The 13,291-nt window shown below is 39.4% G+C and overlaps 1 protein-coding gene across 9 annotated transcripts in view; it reads left to right on the top strand.

The window, feature by feature from the left end:
• ssbp2 (single-stranded DNA binding protein 2) overlaps positions 1 to 13,291 on the top strand; it is a 695,743-nt gene that overhangs the window by 260,586 nt on the left and 421,866 nt on the right. The window contains exon 2 of one of the 9 annotated variants that reach the window (XM_039759274.1): positions 11,379 to 11,433. The exons of the other annotated variants lie outside the window; for them this stretch is intronic. Coding sequence (XP_039615208.1) covers positions 11,379 to 11,433 — 55 coding nt within the window. The remainder of the gene's footprint in view (positions 1 to 11,378; positions 11,434 to 13,291) is intronic. 9 annotated transcript variants of the gene reach the window in all.

The following is a 13,291-nucleotide window of genomic DNA, read 5'->3' as shown; positions in this document are numbered from 1 at the left end:
CTCTCTCTCTCTCTCTCTCTCTCTCTCTCTCTCTCTCTCTCTCTCTCTCTCTCTCTCTGACACTCTCTGCTCCTGACACGCAATCGTTGAGGAGGAAGATATGTTTGCATTCTTTTAATTGTGAGAAAGAACTGTCATCTCTGTCTTGTCATGGAGCACAGTTTAAACTTTTGACTAAAGGGTGTTATTTCATGTCTAGAGGGCTCTAATAATGTTAAAAAACGTATTTAGAAAGTTGTAAACAGGTTTTCTATGCTCTAACTGCGAAAATATTTATAAATAAAGATTTATAAATAAAGAATCCTACTTCGTGGAAATTCATTTATCTGTCTGGAGCAGATTAACCTCTATAAACGAGGGTTTACTGTATAACTGTGCGGAGAATATTTATAAACAGTGTGGGAGAGTTTCTAAGGGCTTAAAATATATAAAAATAACCATACAAACATATGCTTTCTACTTCGCGGATTTTCACCTATCGCGAGGGGTTCTGGAACGCAACCCCCACGATCGAGGAGGGATTACTGTATAATAAATGCTATCATCTTGTATTTAAAGAATATATACATATTTAAAGAATAACCCTTGTTTTGCACCACCATACAGTTTAAACTGAACAAGACAGATACAAGGAAAGTGCTTTTATTTCATGATGTTCTCTACATAATGTCAATAAATATGGTACTTTTACTGTACCTGTGAGGTGTCAATTTACCAAATGTAAATAGTAAAATTGTAGTGCCTTCTCATCATTTATAACTTTGCACATTGCCTTCTCCTGCAGTCTTCAGAGGTTTTTTTCCCTCACAGTCTATTTCCTTTAACGACATGTACATCTGTTTTTCGAATTTATCAGTTAAACAAAAAGGCAAACTGTACATTTAGTTGTCATGAATTCCACTTTTTTGGATTGATAGTATGGTTTAGTAAAGAGGTAACTAGCTAATGCAATAGAAACAACTGTGATGGATAAAGTCATAGAGGCTGAACTTTAGCAGGTCTTCAGGTGAAATAAAAGCAGGTTAAGTTGAAACTAGAATTGTTAGTCAGGGAGCCAAACAAGTACAGTCAGGTGAAACAGAAACTATATCAACACCTTCTGTTCACTGATGATAACTGTGTAACCAAGAAAAAAGTGATATGCTGTCATTTAGTAAACTGTCAGATACCATACCATGTACTTTACTTTGGCAAAAACAATAAACACCTCTAAATCTAGGTTGGGAGCATTTTTACTAACATTTTTATTTTTATTAAACCAATGTTGAAATTTTCTTTTGAAATGAGTGATGGTACCTGCAATATACTTAAAGGTGCATTGTGTAATAATTTGTAGCAGTGACAGGAAATTATCATATCACTAATTCATATACAACAGATAATATATGCTATTCAGTGTTTTTAGTTTCACCTCTTAACTTGCAGACACTAAAAGAGGAATTGTTTTTAGTATTCAGACTTTTTTTATCTGTGATGGACTGGCACCCTGTCCAGATTTTGTTCCTGCCTTGTGCCCCGTGCTAGCTGAGATATACTCCCGACCCCCTGCGACCCTGGTCTGGATTAAGCCATTTAGAAAATATCATGACATGACAATTTTATTTTGGTGATACTGGTTTACAAATAAATATTTGGTTAGTCTATTATTTATGCCAGTGCTTAGCTTGAATGCAGCTGAGAGTAAGAGATTTTAGTCCCCAAAAAATATGTCTAATAAAAAAATGCGGTGAGTGAAAAAAAAAAGAAATAAAAGATATCAAGTATTGACCAATTCTTATTACTAATTCTTTATGCAGTTCTACCCAATGCTGTATTTCCTTTACCTAAAAAGCTGGGTGTTGGAGCTGACCTCACACTCAAGTTGACCATATTCCAGTAAAACATTCGGAAAACCAATATGGACATGTCCAGTAAAACCTGTGTTGTGCTTGCTCCATTAGAATAAATAACAGTTTATAGCAATGTGTTACACTGCATTTTGTGTATCCAATTACTGTAGCATCATATCCATTTATAAAGGTTTGTAGTCTATGTTGCCATTTTAGACCTACAGCATGATCGATCTGAAGTCAGACAAACTTGTACTTGTTAGACCAGCCTTAAGTTTCAGAGTTAGAAATCTGGCTTAAGTGGATGTTCCAGTTGAACTTTGCACTTCAATTGAATATGAGACAAGATTATGGATAATTTCTTTAAGACTTATTGTGTTATTTTAAGTTATGTTGGTTTTTGACTTCTGATTAGGCTTATTTTGACTTTGAATTTTGATTTTCATTTTGGACTTGTTGAAAAATTCTTTACCTTCCTGTTTTTGACTGCACTTCATCTTGGGGTCCTAAACTCCTTGCAGCACTGTCAACTCTTTACATCCTGTGGCATAGCAGTATATGTAAATATATTATAAAATATATATTTTCTATTACAAATTAAAGCATAAATCACAGTTCCATTGTATTTAGTTTTTCTGCACTACACACACTTTGCAATACGTAGGCCAAGTGAAAAAAATTGAAAGAAAAAAAATATATTCAAAATAAAACAAATAATGACAGACTTGGAATTATTGATAATGCAAATTGTAGTCCTATACTGATAATTGCTTTTTCCTATGTTATTTTGGTGTTGATGTTTGTGTGTTGCTATTTTTCCCTGCATTTCTTTTTATGTAACTTTCAACTAAGTTTCTGCATAAGCTGATGAATATAAATGAGCACAAATTAATTAAATGAGAAGTGTCTATATATTTATACTAGGGGGTTCCCCCCTGCTCGCTTCGCTTGTCAACCCCCCTGGCCTGTGCTACGCGCCAGCCACTTTGTGTCTCTGCTGCTTGTGTTGTGAAGAGGGGGTTTGAATGCACCCCAAGGAGACGTGGTCTCTCCTCCGAAGCCCCTTCTTAAACAGTGATACAATTGAAAACAAATAGTTTTTTTTTTTTGTTTTTTTTACTTCCTCTTAGCTTGATCAGCTGCTGGCTTGCTGCTTGCCGTGCCGTGTGATCTGCATCTCGCGTGGCACTTTGAACATTTAAAAGCCTGTACAGCAGCTGTTCTACTCTTTGTCTTTTATTTCCAGCCCTGGCCGTGGTTAAATCTCTTGGCACAAACTCTCATCTCGCGGGACCTGAGTTCTTGATATTTTATAGTTTATAATTTAAAAATGGAATAAGAATCTTTTAATCTAACAACATCACATTAAAGTTCAATACATTCTGAAAAGAATAATACCAAACATATACTATGGAGGTTTTAAAATATGCCTGATTTAAAGTGTGACAAAAACGTGACCTGAAAATGTTGCACTTTTAGGCTTAGTATAAGCATATAAACTCGGGGAAAAAAAGAAACGTCCTCTGACTTTCAACTGTTTTTACTTTCAGTAAACTTAATGTGTAAATATTTGTATGAAAACTAAAAGAGTAAACACCATAAGACATAAACTAAAAATGTTTTGCAATGTGTCCCTGAATGAAGGGAGGCTCAAAATCAAAAGTACCAGTCAGTATCTGGTGTGGCCACCAGCTGCTTGAAGTACTGCAGTGCATCTCCTCCTCATGGACTGGACCAGATTTGTCAGTTCTTGCTGTGAGATGTTACCCCACTCTTCTACCAAGGCACCTGCAAGTTCCTGAACATTTCTGGGGGGAATGACCCTAGCCCTCACCCTGCGATCCAACAGGTCCCAGACGTGCTCAATGGGATTGAGATCCGGGCTCTTCCACTGCGAGGATGATCAGCTGTCCTTCCTGTCTCCCTGTAGCGCTGTCTTAGGCGTCTCACAGTGCGGACATGGCAATTTATTGCCCTAGCCACATCAGCAGTCCTCATGCCTCCCTGTAGCATGCCTAATGCACGTTCACGCAGATGAGCAGGGACCCTGGGCATCTTTCTTTGGGTGTTTTTCACAGTCGGTAGACAAGTCTCTTTAGTGTCCTGCGTTTTTAGAAATGTGACCTTAAATGCCTACTTTCTGTAAGCTGTTAAAGTCTTAACGACCATTCCATAGGTGCATGTTAATTAATTGATTATGGTTAATTGAACATGCATGGAAAACATTGTTTAAACCCTTTACAATGAAGATCTGTAAAGTTATTTGGATTTTTAAAACATTATTGTTGAAATACACAGTCCTGAAAAAGGAATGTTTCTTTTTGCTGAGTTTATATATATATATATATATATATATATATATATATATATATATACACTAGCAAAATACCTGCGCTTCACAGCGGCAAAGTACTGCCTTAAAATTTTTATTAAGAAGAAAATTAAACTTTTTAAACTGAGGCAAAATATACCAATAATTATTTGTTAAGAATCTCTTTGTATACCACATTGTCAGTTCGGCCCTCCGGTTGTAATATGACCAAGCTGTGCGCTGAGCTTACTCTTGAGCATGCAGCGTACAGTTGGCCATGTGAACAGTAATCTGTTTTAAATCTCACAGCTTGGATTGCTGCTGTCATAATCGGTTTGAGTTTCATGTGTTTCATTGTTTCAATTACGACAGTATTTGTAGGACTTGTGTTGAAGAGACATTCGGCATCTGTCAAGCGTTGTAAGTATACAAACAGTTTCATCGATAACTTTACATCCAGCTTTTGAGAGTTTAAACATTCATAAACATCAAAGTGTCTACTACTGAAATCGTCACCTGTCAATCTAAGATGTTTAAGAGGCATTGGCGGTTGTCAAAAGGTGTAAAATATTTGGCCATCTCGGTACACTTGAAAGCGACAACTGAACAATTCACCGGCAGCCATCAACTCACATGCAGATGCATAGGTGAAGGGCTTAAGCATTTCACTCTTATAGTGCTCCTGTGTAGTATAATTATCTCCTGTACCATCATTAGTCCACACCTTGAACCTGTCCCAGTCATTCAATACATAAGACACAATGTTCCTCCGGATATCAAGAGTGAGCCTGATATTGCCGTGCAATATGTAACAAAGAGAATGGAAAAGGTAGGTGGCATCTCCGGGCATGGAAACCACTCTTTAAGTGACAGTTCTTTGAGCGATGGTGATCACCTCGATAGACATGGTAATGGGGGTACGGTTGGAATGATAAAGGAAATGGGTACCTGAACAATATAAAGTAAGTCTAAAATACCTACTCAATAACTATAATCATAATAAATGAACAATAAAACAGCGGAGAAGCCGTGGATTAAATAAAAAGGCTGTAGTTATCAGCAGGAGGCGTGAATCCGTGGTGAAGCAAGGAAGGGAATGTAGAGACTGGAGTGATGGACGGCCTTATATAGGCAGGCAGCCAACAACGTGGGAGGCGTTGGGATGGGGACCCAACGCCGCCTTACACAGTGACCGAGCTGCAGGCTATGGGCGATATATATGCGTAAGTAGGATTCAGTTAGCGTTGGGAACCCGCGAACCAAATTTCTTGAAGATGGGCCCATAAGTAACAAAGACCGTTGAAAAGTTTAATATGGCGGCTGACAGTGGCATCATACCACCGAAATAAGTACTAAATTTCAGCCTTCTGCCTACACAGGAAGTTGGAGAATTAGGGACATTGGAAAGTTCAATATGGCGGCTGACAGTGGTGTCATACCACTGAAATAAGTACAGTAGAACCAAAGCAACTTCCACCATAGGATTGTATGTAAATACAATTAATCCGTTCCAGACCATACAAACTGTATGTAAATATATATATATATATATATATAATTTTAAGCACAAATATAGTTAATTATACCATAGAATGCACAGCATAATAGTAAACTAAATGTAAAAACATTGAATAACACTGAGAAAACCTTGAACAACAGAGAAAACTAACACTGCAATAGTTTGCGCTGTAGCGCTACCAACCGCCGGCTAAAAGCACTTTTTAAAAGAGTTTTAAGCACAGGGAAAAAATGAACATTTGAAAAAATCCGTAATTTAATAAACCACCAAGAAAAATAACATTGCAACAATGCACGCTACGAACAGATCGCTGGAAACAGAAGTGAAAACAAAATCAAGCCCAGTGCATACTTTAACTGCCTTCCTACCTTAATGCATCCAGCTCTCTCTCGCGCTGCCTGTGCATCTGCATCTCGGGCTGCTTACGTGTGTGTGTATATGTCGCAGTCTCTCACGCGCTGCTCTCTCTGGCGCTGCCTCTGTGTGTGTGTGTGTGTGTGTGTGTGTGTTCGCGTCTCTCTCACACTGCCTCTGTGGGCGCCTCTCTCACGCTGCCTGTGTGTGTGCGCACGCGTGCCTCTCTGCACTGCCTGTGTGTGTGTGCACGCGTGCCTGTCTCGCGCTGCCTGTGTGTGTGCGTGTCTGTGTGTCGCTCTCTCGCTCTCTCTCTTGCGCTCTCTCTCTCTCTCTCTCGCTCGCTGCACAGAAAATGCACAGGGAGAGACTGAACATGTACAAACCGAAAGGGAAACTGGCTTGTTCTTATACCGAGTGTGTGGTCGCGAACCGAGGCAAAAGTTTGGCGAACTTTTTGGTTTTAAACCGAGTTGTACGTGTACGAGACGTTCTTGAACTGAGGTTCCACTGTACGTACATTGGTTTCGGTTAGCGCAGGGAAGCCGCCTACCAAATTTCGTGAAGATGGGGCTATGAATAAGAAAGTTCAACATGGCGGAAGTTGTTGACTGTTATGACCGTTACGCGTAGAATTTCAAAATGAGACCTGCTTAACTTTTGTAAGTAAGCTGTAAGGAATAAGCCTGCCAAATTTCAACCTTCTACCTACATGGGAAGTTGGAGAATTAGTGATGAGTGAGTGAGTCAGTGAGTGAATGAATGAGGGCTTTGCCTTTTATTAGTATAGATATACAGTGGAACCTCGAGATACGAGTTTAATTCATTCCAGCACTGAGCTTGTATAGCGAATTTCTCATATCTAGAACAAACTTCCCCATTGAAAATAATGGAAATCCAGTTAATCCGTTCTGCACCCCCAAAAAATCAACTTAAAAATCAATTTTCCTAACAAATAACACTGATAAATAATATTTACAAGTGGAACCTCGGTTTGCAAGTAACTTGGTTTACGAGTGTTTTGCAAGACAAGCTAAATTTTTTAATTTTGACTTGATAAAACGAGCAATGTCTTGCAATACAAGTAGTATGGATACATTTTGTCTGCTGAGCGTCATGTGATCATAACTGAGCTGATGGTTCTTCTCTCTCGTGCTTGTCCCTCTCTCCTTATCTCTCTCGCTTGCACACGCATCTCTCTCTTTCTCTCTCTCCTTATCTCTCGCTCGCTCGCGCGCGCCTCTCTCTCTCTCTCTCCTTATTTCTCTCGCTTGCTCGCGTGCGCGCACCTCTCTCTCTCTCTCTCCTTATCTCTCTCGCTCGCTCGCGCGCCTCTCTCTCTCTCTCTCTCTCTCTCTCTCTCTCTCTCCTTTTGAGGGCAATTGTCTCCTATTCTCCGTCTGCATGTCCGCGATATTTTTGGATACGCTTATACGGCGAACTGCTACAGCGAAACAATGTAATCACAAGCGCACAAACTCGTAGATCCTCATGCTACGAGAGAACAAGGAACACTGAGTGAGCTGACGGGCTGGCAGCGTCAGCTTGGGTGAATCCCAGAGTTGAGGCGGATCGGGAAACGCGTCACGCATACCCACAGCCTGGCTCGTGGCTCTTTACGCGAGCCAATGCTCGTATTTAGATCCGAATTTTTTGCTCATACTTTCCTCTTATCTTGAATTTCTTGTATACAGAAGTGATCGTATCTCAAGGTTCCAGTGTGTGTATTTATATATATATATATATATATATATATATATAGTAGAAACGGCCCGGACACAGACAGGCGGACATGTTGTTTCTCAACCACCACACGTTTATTTACAAGTATTAAATTGGTCACACAGACCCAGTTCAGTGCACAAACAAACCCCAAATACAAAGTCCTGGCCACAAATGCCTCTCTTCGGGCCACCTCCACACCTCCTCTGTGCTTCGTCCTGCCTCCTCCCGACTCCAGCCTCGAATGAATGGAGACGGCCCCTTTAATCCTGTCCCCGGATGAGCACCAGGTGTTCCCGGCATTCCTCCCTTGGCCACACCCCAGCGTGGCGGAAGTGCCAGCTGTCCTCCCGGCAGCTCTCCGGGTGTTGTCCAAAGTCTTCCCCCCAGCACTTCCTGGTGTGGCGGAAGTGCTGGGGCAACAGGTCCCAAAGGCATTGGGGCGCTTCCATGCCCTCGACCCGTGGCCCCCAGAACAACCCGGAAGGCAGCCCTCACGTGATCCAGGGTGGGCTTTGACCCTCTTCCGGTCCTCTATGGCGTCCCGGCCGGGTCGTGGCCCCTGGCATCCCTGACTATATATATATATATATATATATAAAATATATTGTGGTGTATGGCTGGCCGTTTATCCCGGCCAATTCCCCCAAGCCACCAGGTGGAGCCCTCCCTGCAGGATGGAGGTTCACCGAAGACCAGCAGGGCATCATGGACACTGCAGTTTTTATACGCAGCCCTGCTGGATGCCGTGGGGGCCACTAGGAGATGCTGCAGGGGGGAACAACGGTTATTTTCCCCATGCCCCGGAAGCACACATGGACAAGGGGAATGATGTGCTTTGGGGGTGAAGAAAAGGACATTTTAGCTGACCCAGAAGTGATACAGGATCACATGAACTGGGGATTGGGAACACTTCTGGGTCAGGGAATATAAAAGGACTATGGGAGCTCCCAGAGAGCGAGCTGAGCTGGGTGGAAGGGTGGCAACGCGTCTAGGAGTGGAGGATTGGTTATTTGTAGTTATTGTGTTGATTTGTATGAATATAGTGGAGGAAAGGGTACTTTGTGTACTGTGGAATTTAAATAAAGTCAATTATTGGACTTTTACCAGGTGTCTGGAGTCGTGGACAAGGGTTCAAGGGAGCGATAGCGCCCCCTATCTGTCACTATATATACATATATATATATATTATATATATATAATATATATATACATACACTAAGTAAGTATATATACACTAATCAAGTATATAGTATATATAGAGAGAGAGAGACTCAGCCTCTTTGTTTTGCCTGAACTGTTTTAAATACAAATGTGGTTTACCACATTCAGTCATCCACATCCAATATTCATGTACTACACACATACAGTAGGTGCACCAAAGTGCAATGAGGATGTTAATGTTTCTCCTTTAGCTTTGAAGTGGGCAGCATGTTTGTCATGATGATGGTCTTTAAGATTGGTAATGTGTATTATCTTTACCACATCCCAATCAAAAAGTGGATGAGTTGAAGACTATTTTTGTTAATGGTATACATTGTAAGAAATAACAGTCTGTTCTGTACCTATTAAACCACACAGTGTTCAGAGTTGTTTTTTTTTTTGTTTACTCTATTATCAACTAATTCTGGAGTGATGCTCAATTTGTTTTACATTGCTCTAGCAGACAACTTTCTTTTTTCTTTAGATCTAATTTTAGTTAATCTTTATCTAAAATCTTTCACAAAGAACAATTTCACAAGCTGCTTTATAAGTCAATTTTAATTATAGTACATAGCAACTTTTGAGATCAATGGCAGTTTGAACACAATTTTGTACTGGCTGTTTTAATTTTTGTAGCATCTCATGATTACCTATTTTAGGATTTTCTGAATGTCTGTGATGTTGTTGTGTCATCAGGCAATAATCCTGTGGTAGTACAGCTATTAAGTGGAATGCCACTGCCATTGTGTTGACATCACTGTGGCCATTTTTTTTGACTTGCCATTGTGGCTCAAAGAGTCAAAATAATTCTTTTTTTCCTTCATTAGATAGCCTGATTCCTTTATTTGATTACAAGTTTTGTATTTTGAGTATTTATCTTAAGTATTTGTTTTCTTGCTTGAACTCCTTTTTTGTTTTGTTTGAGTTTGATTTTGGATTATTGCCTTTGCAGCCCAAGTTTATTACGTAGGTACTTCCCTTGAAGGATTCAATAAGCGAAAAATGTGCTTGCTGCTGTTAGTATTCTTGTTGGTTAATTCCTTTTTATTTATTTATTTTTTGTCTTTCATCGCTGCAACTTAGATGTTCCAGTGGCATGTTTTACTGTATTTTGTTTTGTGCCTGTTGGGGCATGACTTTAAGAAGAACAGGTCTGTGATTTAAACGTCTAATTACAAGTCAAAGAAAGTTTTTTCACTTAAAGAATTTACTTTGCCTTATTAAACAAGGGGTCATGGGTTTTAAGTTTATATTGAAAGACCTTTACCTTTTTTAATGGCATTATGAAAGTGAATGAGAATTGGCTAAAATAATGTACTGAGGCTTCAGAATAGCATATTGTACAAGTTTGCTGTCTAGATGACATAGCACTGGAAGCATTTTGAACTGTAGGCTTTAAAATGAATAGCTGACTTGATATTGTTGCTTTTTTTGAACTTGTATGATTGTTTTATTTTACCACTTGCTTTCCATTTCACTCCCCCACCTCCAAACAGTGAAATGCTTGAAATGTACCAGCAGATACTCTTTGACACTAACTAGGTAACACTTGTATTGAGGAGTGGCAGTTTTTCAATGAATATGAACAGAAAGGCTCCACCCTTGTTTATTTAGAACAACACTCATAAGGCAGTCTCAGAAAACAATGAAAAACAGTAGATTCAAGTAACTTGCTGTTCAGGATTGTCCGTACTGTAACAGTTATTTAAGTCAACAGCACTGATTTTTGTTTCCAAACCAGCACTTCTTCCTTAATAATTTAATGCAGATGGTATTCCCTTTATTAGGTGCTCCAGAATGTAGTTAACTTTTAACTTTATACTGCATTTTTGAGAAATCATGAGCTGCTTTGTTGGAGTTCCATATTCTGAGGTAATGACTATATGCATGGCGTATTTACTGTACAATACTAAATGTGTAGAAAATCAAGGCAGCATACCATACCTTTGTTGCTTTGTAAGCTTAAGTGGGTCAAGCCTCTCATCAGTTTCAATTCACATCAAACTTTTTATGTCAAATGTTTTAAGATGGTCAGGATAAGGTTTACAAATCAGAGGAAACCATACATCACAGTATCTGACCAGTGCTATTTTTTAAGTTACCGTAGTGTCCATGCAATTTCATGACTCAGTGGTTTGTTTCAAATCATAGGGATCTTTTTGGTGAGAAATGATTTCCCATTTTCACCACATTTTAATTTTCACTATGTTCCTCAATTTAAGGATTTACTATTTAACTGATAGAACTCTGATGTAGTTATTTATTCATGCTTTTTAGAATTTTGCAGACAAGAATTCGCTTTATATTGTTTTCTTTGTTTAAAACTAAACAGCTTTCTTTTTCCTAGCCTAAAAGAAAGGGACATTCTTTTATTACAAACTCTTTTATTATAAACTGTCCAGAGGAAGCAAATCTTTTTTTTTTGTTTTCTTTTTTGCAGTGGGCAGAATTGCATGCAACATACTGTATCTGGTCTCATCACTGCAGGATAAAAAGTATGCATAATATCCCTTGGTTTATATACAATAGTACTTAAAGTTGGATCTTTCTCTTTAAATTGCTTTTTAATTTTTTTTTTTCTAAATACCTGAAGACTGAGACTGTTGCTGTGCTGTTGTCAGGAATTAGTGGGATTTTTTGCTGATTACAACTTATACATATTTAAACATAGTACGCTATAATTCTAGCACCTCTGGTTATGAGTGACACTTAGGCCCTAGCTTACATCAACTATTAATATGAGTTTTGAATTTGAAATGTATTCAAATAAAATTTAACCAGATTACATTTTATCCTGTTATTAATGTTTCCAGTGCCCAAATCATGCCCAAATGGATATCCAGTGTCACTTCCGCTGTGCAGATATTTCTGTTGAGACAATGAATTTTAATTTAATCTGTTTTAAGTTTGGTGGCTACCCATGTCTAACTCCAAATGTGATCTGCATTTACAGCTAATCTTTAGTTTGGTCAAGTTAGGTTGTTATTGTGAAACATTCTCAAATGATGAACATGAATTTGTGCATACACCATCCAGTGTACTACACAAGTTTAGTCAATGCTGCTAGCATAAGCGCTAAAGACTCGTTTCACCAGCTGTTATGAATAAAAATACTAAATATTAGTATGGTAGCTTGAGATGGATACAAGTGTACCAGAACTATTTCATATTATGTGAATAAATGATGTTTGCTTTATGTATTCTTTCCAAAGTTTTTTAAAGCAGCATTATTCCTACTAAGCCACATGCATCAACTTCAACTTCTCCAAAATCCCACCCTTATACAGAAAGTGGTCCATTATAGGATGGAGTTAGAACTGTAGATTAAATGGTATCCCTTTTGCTTGTAATAATCAAGGTCCAGTTCTCTTTGGGCCAGTGACAGGCGTTTGTGATTCATTGATTGCACCTCTCCAAGAAGTTGCTTCCCTTAAGAAAGCCTGACGTATGTCTCCTACAGAACGGATCATGTTTCTAAACACACTGGCTCACTGATGGTTTATTTACTCTGAAAAGACTGGTGTGATAAACCCAGGGCATCAGTGAGCCCCAAACCCTAACACAAAGACTCTTGTCCAGTCCCAGGTTCAAATAATCAAAGATTTTATATTTTAACTCCCTCCAAATGTGATACAAGCAAATACAGATCTTTCTCACTATATCTCTCTTTTTCTCCCTACCGCATTACCTTCCTCCAATCAAGCGTTGCTCCACTACCTCCCAGCTCCGAATCGCTTGGATAAGAGAGTGCAGTCTCTTTCATTACAGACTCGGGAGTACTTCCGGTGCCAGGGCGACTGCACGATGACAGTACTTTCGGGTTGCACTGAAGTCCATATTAGGGAGCTTGTCTCCCTACAGCACCCTCTCGTGGCAGCCAGTGACCCCAGCAGAGCTGCTCTTTCAGACTACATATCCCGGCATGCCCTACTGGCTTCTTACTGTGCAACGACCTCCATGGCTGCTGTCATCTAGTGTGTTGGGGAAATAATAAGCCTCCACCAACTTCTCTTTTTAATGGGCTGTCCGTCCACCCTTTCTGGTCCTTCCTTCCAGGTCTGTTCCCTCTGCTGGTCAGGATGCCCGTCCAGCCTGTGTGGCATCTACACTGGATAAAGTGTTACAATCAATACCAGTGGCAATATAGCACCAACTGCGACATATAGTAATTTTTAACAGGTATATTTTCGAAACCTCATTTCTTTTCTTCTCCACAGCCTTAGAGACTGCAGTGTTTGCCGACACAGAAAAATGTTAGGCAATGTATGCTGAGAATGTATGTATGTTAACACTAGAATTACCAGAGCCTACGAAAAAAACTCGTAGATCCGCCCCACCTTAAATCGCTACTTA

This window comes from Polypterus senegalus, chromosome 7 (assembly GCF_016835505.1).
Source record: "Polypterus senegalus isolate Bchr_013 chromosome 7, ASM1683550v1, whole genome shotgun sequence".
Lineage (NCBI taxonomy): Eukaryota > Metazoa > Chordata > Cladistia > Polypteriformes > Polypteridae > Polypterus > Polypterus senegalus.
Note: the sequence above shows the minus strand (reverse complement) of the source record. Positions and strands in the feature narration are given on the sequence as shown.